The sequence below is a fragment of the Cetorhinus maximus genome, chromosome 4 (genome assembly GCF_964194155.1).
Source record: "Cetorhinus maximus chromosome 4, sCetMax3.hap1.1, whole genome shotgun sequence".
NCBI classification, from domain to species: Eukaryota; Metazoa; Chordata; class Chondrichthyes; order Lamniformes; family Cetorhinidae; genus Cetorhinus; species Cetorhinus maximus.
Window position 1 is genome coordinate 4940050 of NC_135882.1, and position 11813 is coordinate 4951862.

Below are 11813 nucleotides of genomic sequence, written 5' to 3' on the forward strand. Positions count from 1 at the left end.
CTTAAATAAGGGCAACTATGTGGAGATGAAAGCTGAGATAGCTGAAGCGAACTGGGAAACTAGGCTAGAGGATAGATCAATGGAGAAACAGTGGCAGACATTTAAGGGGATATTTCAGAGTATTCGGAATAAGTACATTCCTACTATAAAGAAAAATTCTAAGGGGAGAACCCACCATCTGTGGTTAACTAGAGCCATTAAGGAAGGCATCAAACTTAAGGAAAAAGCATAGAACTCCACAAAGATGAGTGGCAGGACAGATGTTTGGACAGAATGTAAAGAATGGCAGAGAATGACTAAAAAGTTAATCAGGAGAAAGAAATTAAGAGTATGAGAAGAAGCTAGCTAGAAATTTAAAAACGGATAGAAAGAGTTTTTACAGGTACTTAAAAAGGAAAAGAGTAAGTAAAATGAGTGTTGGTCCCCTAGAGAGTGACAATGGGGAGTTAATAGTAGATAATAAGGAAATGGCAGAAGAAATGAACAAATATTTTGTTTGTGTTCACTATAGCGGATACAAAAAACATTCCAGTAATAGCTGCAAATCAGGAGGTGAACGGGAGAAAGGAACTTGGTGAAATTGAAATCACTAGGGAAACAGTACTGAGCAAATTGATGGAGCTGCGGCTGGCAAGTATCCAGGTCCCGATGGACTACATCCTAGGGTCATAAAAGAGGTGGCTGATGAGGTAGTCGAGACGCTGGTGTTAGTTTTCCAAAATTACCTAGATTCTGGAAAGTAGCAAATATAACCCCACTATTCAAGAAGGGAGGGAATCAGAAAACAGGAAACTTTAGGCCAGTTAGCTTGACGTCTGTCATGGGGGAAGTTATTAGAATTGATCATTAAGGAGGTTATAGCTGGGCACTTAAAAGAGCTCAAGGCAATTGGAAGAGTAAGCATGGTTTTGTGAAAGGAAAATAATGTTTAACCAATTTATTGGAGTTTTCTGAAGGAGTAACATGCGCAGTGGATGAAGGGGAGCCTGTAGACGTGCTGTACTTGGATTTCCAGAAGGCATTTGATAAGATGCTACGTCAAAGATTATTACGGAAAATAAAAGTGTATGGTGTAGGGGGTAACACACTAGTATGGATAGAAGATTGGCTGGCAGGCAAAAAGCAGAGAGTATGCATAAATGAGTCTTTTTCAGATTTGCAGGATGTGATGAGTGGAGTCCCACAAGGGTCTGTACTGGGGCCTCAACTTTTTACGATTTACATCGATGACTTGGATGAGGGGAGTGAAGTCCTGGTAGCTAAATTTGCAGATGACAAAGATAGGTAGGAAAGTATGTTGTGAAGAGGACATGAGGTTGCAGATGGAAATAGATAGGTTGAGTGAGTGGGCAAAGATCTGGCAAATGGAGTTTAATGTGGGAGAATGTGAATGTTCACTTTGGCAGGAAGAACAAAAAAGCAGAGTATTACTTAAATTGAGAACTGCTGCATAAGGTGCAGAGGGATCTAGGTGTTCTAGTACATAAGTCACAAAAAGTTTATATGCAGGTACAGCGAGTAATTAAGGCGGCTAATGGAATGCTATCCTTTATTATGAGACAGATTGACCATAAAAGTAAGGATGTTATGCTTCAGTTATACAGGACATTGGTGAGACCGCACCTCGAATACTATGTGCAGTTTTGGTCTCCTTATTTAAGGAAGGATGTAAATGCATTGGGGGCAGTTCAAAGGAGGTTTACTAGATTGATACCTGGAATGAGTGGGTTGTCTTATGAGGAAAGGTTGGACAGACTGGGCTTGTTTCCACTGTAGTTTAGAAGAGTGAGGGGTGATTTGATTGAAGTGTACAAGATCCTGAATGGCCTTGACAAGGTGGACGTGGAAAGGATGTTTCCTCTTGTGGGTGAGTGCAGAACTAGGGGGCACTGTTTTAAAATTAGGTGTCGCCCTTTTAGGACAGAGATGAGGAGAAATTTTTTCCGAGGGTTGTGCGACTTTGGAACTCTCTGCCTCAGAAGGTGGTGGAGGCGGGGTTAAATATTTTAAAATATTCTTAAGGCAAAGGTAGATAAATTCTTGTTAGGCAAGGGAACCAAAGGTTATCAGGGTTTGATGGGAATGTGGAAATCGAAACACAAGAAGATCAGCCATGATCTTATTGAATGGCGGAGCAGGCTCGAGGGGCCGAATTGTCTACTCCTGTTCTTATAAAACCCCCTCATAGCACTAATTTTACCAGTAATCTTTAGGGAAAATAAACACACAGTTTCTAAACTTCACCTGGCTAGGTGACACATTTCACCCCTTCTTTGAAAACAATCTAGCCTGGTTTATTTCATAATGCAAATGTTCCCTTGTCACCCATGTTTTTAAACTTCCCCACGTTTATCTAATTAACATTTCAAACCTAACCTCTCTTAGATAAAAGCATCCAGGCTAGCTGCCTCTAATTCAATTAAATCTCTCACACACACACACACACACACACACACACACATAGATAAATCCCACTGTTACTCTATTTTACAATAAATTCCAATAGCATTGAGAATTATTATATCTTCTTGACCTCTGAGCAAGGGCAGTTAGGGACAGGGAATGAATGCTGGCCTAGCTAGCAACGCCCACATCCCATGAACGAATAAAAAAAAAAGAATGGGGGCTGAATGGCCAACTCCTGCTCCTGTGTTCCCATGTGAAATGTAAGCTGCTTTATTTTTTTTTTTATCATTGGTAAAGAATGTTGGCGAATAATTCCTGGAAGCTTGAGGTGAATGCCAAAGTAGCTTACTACAACTGCGAATAAAAAAAACCTCATTTAACAAAATTAAAAACATATGATGTCAGAGAAATCACCTACCCAGACGATCCTGATGAAAAGTCACAGACCTGAAATGTTAACGCTGTTTTTCCCTCCTCAGATACCACCTGACCTGTAGAGTATTTCGGCATTTTCTGTTTTTATTTCAGATTTCCAGCATCTGCAGCATTTTACTTTTGTATCCATATATTTTAGGTTTGGACTATTGAGTTCTTGGGTTCCCTGCCTCTGTTTTTATTCATCCTTTCTACAAAATTAGTTACATTAAATCCTTGATCCATTTTGCCACATTGAGGATGCAAGTGACCCACACATCCCTACTCTCAGCAGGGTATCTCATGTTAATGTGCCCTACGCACTTGCTTGAAGGATATGTAAGAAACTGTACAATCACTACAGTGTAAGTTTTTTTTTCTTCACCCATATAACAATTTGCATTGTTATATAGCCTTTCCCAACCTTACCTCGGGTGTGGAAAACTGTTTTAGTGTCCAAACAAACATCCTCTCCTGCCACCTCCTCCCATAGCACCTCAGTGTGAATGTATTGTCAACCCTACGATTGATGGCATTTCTGATCGCCTTATCTGACTCCCCTGCTATATTCACCAGCAGCTTGGCAGCGGCTAATGAAGCTTAATACCTGATAAGAGCAAAACTGTATGTGAGAACAGAAAAGAATAATGTTGTTCCTTCCCCCACCACAAAATAGATTTGACTGTGTTGTGGTTCACCTATATCCCTAAATCAATTCCTTCTCCAAAAAGCTATCCAGCCGTCGCTTGAATCTGCTGAAACAGTATCCCCTCACTGCCTGTCACGGTAAACATCCTCAAATCCACCACCTTCTGCATGAAGTGGCTTCATTTAAATCAGCTCCCTGTTTCCTCCTCTGATTACTGTTTAGAGGATTGTGGTGATGTCCAACAGTTATCTGCACTACTTGGAATCCTGAAAAATGTGATAAGGTAAACATTCCTCTTTTCTGCGGTGTCTCCTTATAGCCAGGGTCTCTAACCTCCGTTATTTTAGATTTAAATGTGCTTTCATGGCAGATGGTACTTGAAGGGTAAACTAGCTTACCAGCCCATTTTATGGGTGAGACCACTGATGTGACTATTTTGCACATGTACACAGTTGCATGGTTGACCTGCCAAATTGTTGAGTTGAGCCTGTAATTGATACTACGTGAAAAATTGCAGATATTGCCTGGACAACAGCAGAGCACTGGAAAAAGATATCGGATTTGGGAAGCTTCAGTCTCGCCTTATCCGCTATGAAACTAACACAACATGTTCAAGGGAACAGTGTCCGGTTGTTTATGGATTAAGCCCACTGCCCTCTCCTGCAGTCCTTTCAGAGCCTGGAAGTGTGCCAGATGGAGAAGCTTTACAAAGTGATCAGAAAAATACTGATGGAACCACACAGAAACGTACATCCAGAAAAGTGGAAGGCTTCTATCCAAGCAAAAGGTAACTCTCAAACAGAAATAACAGCAAAGCATGCTGCAAGCATGCAGCAAGTCAGGCTGCACCTGTGAAGAAGGGGAGAAGATAATGTAAGAGATGTAACCTCCCGACAAAGTGCTGTGCCTGGAACTTTAATGCTTGTTTCTTGCCAGATTCTGCCTGACTTGCTAAATGTTTCCAGCATGTTTTGTTTTTATTTCACATTTGTGGCACCTGCAGTATTTTGTACGTAATTTATAACCACTTGTTTGTATGTTTCTGTCCTTCACTGTTATTCCCCTTGCTTTATACTTGGGGCATTTTTTGTACTAGAACCCTATTTTACACATTTCCTGCCAACTTTTGTGTTGCCTTGCTCGTTGTAAACCCACTTCAGTTTCACCCTGTATCAGACTGCTACTTCATTTTATTAGTTTACTCCTGGTTTGATTCCCATGGTTTATAATTTGATTAAGTTTTAACTACTGCACTTTATTTGTATTCCACTTCAACAGAGCATTTGATGAATGCTGATACAGCTCTTGGTTTGATAAGGGTGTGGGGCTAATTCGGCCTTAGTGTAGTAAAGTAGGATCATCTTATCAGAAATTGCAAAATAGAAAGCATCGAAAATTAAATGGAAGTCAGGTGAAGAACTTGTAAGCCGCGAAAGAACGCTCAACCATCCACCAACTTGAAATTACCCTTTGTGACTTTGAAGCAACCCCGCTTGGAAACTCTTTCAGTGATCTGTTAAAAGGCTTGTAAGTTGTGAGAAGCAGCTTTGGTTGCAGAAATTCAAAAAAGCACAAGCATAAAATGTGTGAGATTCCTACAGAGACTTTTATCTGGAATCATCTGACCTTTTGGAGACAGATGATAACCAACCTGCCGCATGTTTCCAGGATTTTCCTTTTGTTTGGTATCCAGAATTCACACTTTTTCTTAATTAGATTCAAATAATTGTTTGAAAATGTTGAACCAGAGTTTGCGGTTTGTGATATTATTGCTGAAAGGTTCGCATAATGGAAAAAAGAGCAGAAAGAAAAGAGGATTTGAAATGAGATGCCTGGAAAAATTAACCTTTCTCAGAACTGTTCAGATTCAGATATACCCATTTAAAACTCATCTTCATTGCCTTGTCTCTCCCAGACTTACCAAGTCCAGAAGCACGGAATCCCTCAATTCCCAGTATTCCCTTCGCACATCACGGGAAGTTGGAAATAATGGAAATTTAGTAGCTGCTTTGCAGGAACACTCACAAAGGCGTGTAGCTGTTTCTTCCTCCAGTAAGGAGTCCAATCGCCAGACTCTGCGAATGGCAACAAAGCCTGGCCATGAAACTGTGAAAAAGGAATCACGATCTCAGAAGCACAAAAGGGTAAGGACTGTGTCGAGTTATTTTATCACATAAGAAAGTAAACTTATTTGGCCCTTTACTTATATAACAAACTAAGTGTGGCTAATTTTCACCTCTGTTACTAACTGAAGATGAATGTCTGTGGGACATAATGTTTCTATATGAATAGGGTGGAGATTGATTCCACCTGAACTCCCCCATCTTTTTCGTCCCTTTCTGATTTCAGCCCAAACCTTGGGCTTCTGAAATGTAGTTAAGAGAGGATGAGGACTACTTCTATAGCTATTCTCCATCACATGTCATAGGGATTGATGCATCACACATTTAATTATAAAGGTTACTAAATGGAAAGATGAGTTTGTAGGCAATTTGTGAGCTGGTTTAGTTGACCTTTTTGCCCTTGTGGCATTCAAGCTTGCATGAGCCTTTGCACTATTTGCACTGTTTTTTTTTGCCCTCAGTGCCATTACTGGCATGAGTGGGAATTTTCCAAACTGATTCTAGGTGAGGCAAGCTGCCCAATAGGTGATCCTTGTCCCCCTGGCAGCACCTGCACAATGACCTCTGTAGACAGGCATTGAGATTTTGTCACCCTGGCAGATTTTCTGGTGGAAGTACCTCTTCCCAAAGGAAGTTGGGACATCACACCTCTGGGGCATTACTATGATGTGCGAATGCCTGGCTAACAGTTACGCCGGATAGTTCTTCAATCACAGCTCTCAGCATGTTATATTTTATGTGGTTCTGCATCAAAGAATCCATGTCACAGTGACAAGAGGCAGCATCGAATGATTGGCTGCAGCCGCCAACATGCCACCAACCATTTATTTTTGCAGGTCATGGCATTGCTAGTGGAGGATATCCTGTTCAGAGTCTTGGCCAACAGAGGTGCATAGCTGTGCCATCTGCTGTAAGGATATTGGGACTGCCCTGAAGCACATAGGGCTGACAAATGAAGGGTATAGTAACTGTCAGGTCCAGCCTGAAATTTGGTTGTACCTCCTTTCAACCATGCTTTAATGCTAACCCGCAGGGTGGGACTGCTCAATGATGCTGAGGACAATCCTCCTCAAAACTAATTCACGTAGTGACACCTGGGATTAGCTGTTCCATCACTTGTCTGTAGCCTCATGCCTGCACCCAGGCTTTCCTTTCCCTTTGGTAATGTCTGCCACTTCTTAACCCACTTGGCTAGGCATACTCATGCTTGACATGTCTTTTGAGGCTCCAAATGCCTAGCAGAATATTTGTTTCTCTATTATGACCTCAATTCTGTTTAATTGGCCCCAGCCCCTTTAAAACTTGCTGATATGCAGTTTCCCTTCCTCCCTCCCCCCCCACAATGCCGTGAATAATTATGAAAAGGTTGAATGCTATTTGCATCTGACCATTTAGGTAGGGTTACTCTTGCTACTGATTAAACATCTGTGGAATAAAATTAGCCCCAACATTTCAAGGTTATTGCTCATAGCTCCTTTCCTTTATTGTTAAAAATTGGTTGGCCTTTCTAAATAGTGTTACTGCACCAGTGCAGAATAACTGTGATACACCAACTCATGGATCAGTTTTCAAAGCATATTTTGAAGTTAAAAGGTAAGAAAGTGGCATCACGTCCTCTGAACCATTTAGGAACAGTGTTTGAGCATGGACAATGTTCCTTAGTTTTTGTTTTTACTTTTGGTGTTTCGCCTTAGATGCTGAAAGAAGTTGTGGCAAAAGTACTCCAGGAGAATGGAATTTCAGAGAAACACAAATCTTTTGCGTCTTGCAGTCAACGCCTATTTAAAATATCCATGCTTTACCTCAAGGTAGGTTGTCTTTAGTCCCACGTTGCAGACCTTAACCCAAGTACCTGTATAGTTGCAATATTTTAAAACCAACCTGCCTTTATTTCAAGGAACACTAGCTCTTAGAGGAAAAATGTTCAGTTTTAAAATGGTTTTCCTTGTTATTCTGGAGTAGCTTAAGTTTTACCTCAGTTATGCAGTGACCGAGTCTCCACCCTGTGATGTAATATCCTTTCCTTTCCTTCGTGATCCTCTTGTTAGAGGTAATGTTACCATTACATTCACTTTATTAGTGCTGCTGATCAGAGTGCTCGCTGAGACTGGTTTACTTTGTTTCAGATTACTGTATGTACACCATAGGAACAAGAATAGGCTATTTGGCCTGTCAAGCCTGCTCTGCCATTCAATTTGATCATGGCTGATCATTTCCCTCAATGCCACTTTCCTTTGATCTCATTGGCCTCCAGAAATCAATCGACTTCTTTCTTGAGCATGTTCAATAATTGAGTTTCCGCAGCCCTCTGGGGTAGAGAATTTGATAGCTTCACCACCCTCTGAGTGAAGAAATTCCTCCTCATCTCAGTCTTAAATGGCCTACCCCTTATCCTGAGGGTTCTGTCCCCTGGTTTTAGACTCACCAGCCAGGGGATTACCAGTTGTAGTGGTGGTCTTACTGCCAAGGTCAATGCTTGCCAGTCACATGCTCATAAGTAACAGAGCTGTGTATTCTGTGAAGTCTCTTTGGCCATGAGCAGCAATTGAATATGAGTTTTGCAACTAAAAATGCCAAGGGAATTTTCAGTGCTGAAAGAGGAGAAGTCATAGAAATAGATGCTGAAACCAAAATGCAAGTGAATGATATAACATAAGGCACAACATAACATTAGAAATAGGAACAGGAGTAGACCATTCGGCCCCTCGAGCCTGCTCTATTATCCAATAAGATCATGGCTGACCATCTTGTGTTTCAATTTCCACATTCCCGTCTAACCCCGATAACCTTAGATTCTTGTTAGGCAAGGGAATCAATCTACCTCTACCTTTAAAAATATTCAGTGACCCCACCTCCATCCCCATCTGAGGCAGAGAGTTCCAAAGTGGCACAACCCTCTGAGAGAAAAAAATTCTCCTCATCTCTCTACTAAAATGGGCAACCCCTAATTTTAAAACAGTGCCCCCTAGTTCACCCACAAGAGGAAACATCCTTTCGAAGTCTATCTTGTCAAGGCCGTTCAGGATCTTGTACATTTCAATCAAATCATCCCTCTCTCTTCTAAACTCCAGTGGAAACAAGCCCAGTCTGTCCAACCTTTCCTCATAAGACAACCCACTCATTCCAGGTATCAATCTAGTAAACCTCTTTTGAACTGTCCCCAATGCATTTACATCCTTCCTTAAATAAGGAGACCAAAACTGCATATCGTATTCAAGGTGTGGTCTCACCTTGTGCCCTTTATAACTGAAGCATAACATCATTACTGTTATGCTCAATCCCTCTTGTAATAAAGGATAGCATTCCATTAGCCTTCTTGCACAAGGAGAGCAATACGTGGATTTTTTTAATGGCATGGATACATTTGGCCCTTAGCTGGAAAATGTGGTCTTTCGGGATAATGTTCTGCAAGTTTCAGGTTGCCAATTGCGGTGCGGCATGGTCAAACGTAAATTCTTGGGAACTCCCATGATTATACCTGATGGAACATATGTGCCTTCTAGCTTCCCTTAAAATAGATGTCAGTTAAAAAAGAATCATGTGGAAGACTAAAGCTGAGATGGTGTAGCCTTTGTATGGGAAGATTTGAATGGAAGAGTGGACAGACAGCTGTAGGTGTTAGGAGATTGGGATGGCAAGTTCTGACGGCCTTCATACACAGCCTGATTATAATGGCTGACGAATGCACCCCCATTACACCCAGCTTCAACAGGAGTTCTTTTTCACCAAGATGAAAATCTGAAAATTTTCGTCTTAAACCATTTATTCTTTATGCCTGGAAGCTTTCCGAAGTGTTAAAATTAACACTTCACGGTTTTGCTTCAGTTGTGATTGTGATGATCCCTGGTCATCGTACTAATAACAAAACAAAGTGTTTCTTCATGCAATATGAGTGGTGTAATGATTCAAGTCACCACAAATCCAATCATTTCCCGTGAAAAGAGCAATTACTATTTCATGCAAAGTGTTGCAAGTAGTGTGCGTTCAAAATTTCCCTCTGTGACCTGCGCAGAAAATCGCCATCCAATTCCAGTGTTTCTCAGTAGCAATAATGCCGAAAAATATCAGTGTTGCTAAAATGTATGTAATCGAAAGGAAAGTATAATCTTTAAGGCCCCAAAACTGTAGGTGCTGATGGATTTTTGAAAAATATTGCAGGAAATTCCAGCAATGCTTTCTCTGTTAATAAACCAGTAGCAAGTGTTTCTCTTGGACATAGAATGAATGCTTAACTTCCATTTCGCAAGATGAAGGTGGGCTGGGGGAGGTGTGCCAGGGGTGAGGAAGATCTAAGTCAGGAAAACTAAGCATAAGTTTCAGGTATAAGTTTCCTGGTTTGGATAATATTAGATTGGTGGTCAGGGCCAGAAAAGATAAACTACAGGCTGCTCACAATCACTGCTACTAATGCTTCCAAAACTGATGTCAGCCGAGATAGACCAGGGACTTGAAATAACTTGTCTCCACGATTATATTTTTATCCACATAGAATCTACCTATGGGCCCGATTTTAACTCTGCACAAAGTTGGGTTTTGAGTAAGTTTAAAATCATACCTAATGTATCCTTCCCATTTTCTTTGCTCAGGTAATGACTTACAGGCATAGAATTTCAATGTTCAAGATGTTAGCCATTTCAGCTTAAGCATACAACTTAAACATATCCTGCTGCAAACATAATTTAATTTTATTGTTCAGCATACTAAGTTATCCATTCAATGTGCCTGCCCCCTACAGCTTTTTCCGACAAGTACTCACTTTCTTTGAGGTGGTCTTTTCCTCCTTGGTGAAGAATGTGCAGTTCTTTGTGTATTTGCTGAGAGGGTGTTTCCCCTTGTGGGTGAGACTAGAAATAGGGGGGCACAGATTAAAAATAAGGGGTGTCCATTCAAGAGGGAGATGAAGAGAATTTTTTTGAGTGTCGTTAGCCTGTGTAATTCTCTTCTCCAGAGAGCAGTGGGGACTGGGTCATTGAGTGTTTTTAACGCTGAGTTAGGTTCTTGACTGACAAGGAGGTCAAAGGTTATGGGGGATAGACAGGAAAGTAAAGGCCACTATCAGATCAGCCATCATCTTATTAAATTTGGAGCAGGCTCGAAAGGCGAATGGCTTTATCCCACTCCCAGTTCGTATGTTTGTATATATAATGAATTGTGGAACTTTGCCAGGATCAGAAAATATTCAGCTGGCTAAAATGATAGTCTTTTATGGAACCCTTCGTGTGACATGCCACTGTCCTATTGGTTTTTAAATGAAACTTTAAAAGTCAGATGCTACTCAATTTTTCTGGCTTCAGTCTTCCTACCCCTTCACCTTGATGCTGTCTTACAGTATCTGAGTTTTCCTTTCCCTGTTTTCCCCAAATATTTTATAGAACCCCTGGTCTCTGATGGCCCACAGTACTGAAAATATCATGTTATCACCACCTCCTCCTTTCACACCACTGGAAGATACCATTTTGTTAAAAGGTAATTGAGAGGACTAATTATTAATGCTGCCAGAAGGATATAAACAGGATGTGCAGTATAAACCGAATGCACAGATCATTCCATGATCCTGCTCTCCCAGTTACTTGTCACATTCGTAGGAAACATGAGTCAGAGATTGGGCTTACAACATTGTAGCTCTGATTCATTAATACAGTGTTCCTGTATGTGCAGCCCTGTTTTGGAAGTGCACAGTTGTCCCTTGCATAACAAGAGGGTTGTGAGTTAAATCTTTGTACTTACTGCACCATATAATTATTCTTCAAAACTTGTAACTTCCAATTCCTGTCATAGAATTTTTTGTCAGAGAAACTGGCCAACTGTGCTAGTGCTTTGCTCCACATGAGCCACTTGTTCTAATTCTACCTGTTTTCTCTCTCTCCCTGTACAAACATATGCAAAAGGACAAGAAAATGTTAACTGTCCATCAAACCAACCACATCCTGAATTTGGGGTAACTTTTGCACACAATTGCCCCACTTTTCTCCCACCCCCTGCAGCCAGGCAATCATCTGGAGGAGAGAAAAAAGCCCTTGAGCTCTGGGAAATTTCTCTCTGACCTCTCAGGACAGTTGACCAATTTCCAGGACACCATGCTGACTGGATTGCATAATTCCCAATGACCCACCTGCTTCCTATTTGTAGATATATTTGCCATTCTCTGGAACTTATTTAGCTCTCTACTGCATGTTTGACCAAATCCACACACACTGGCTGTTACTCTTGCTACAAACGTC

At 41.1% G+C, this 11813-nt stretch overlaps 1 protein-coding gene across 1 annotated transcript in view; it reads left to right on the forward strand.

Moving 5' to 3' along the window:
* mtbp (MDM2 binding protein) overlaps positions 1-11813 on the forward strand; it is an 86346-nt gene that overhangs the window by 58178 nt on the left and 16355 nt on the right. The window contains exons 18-20 of the mRNA XM_078539859.1: positions 3987-4256; positions 5385-5613; positions 7287-7400. Of these exons, the coding sequence (XP_078395985.1) occupies positions 3987-4256; positions 5385-5613; positions 7287-7400 (613 nt within the window). The remainder of the gene's footprint in view (positions 1-3986; positions 4257-5384; positions 5614-7286; positions 7401-11813) is intronic.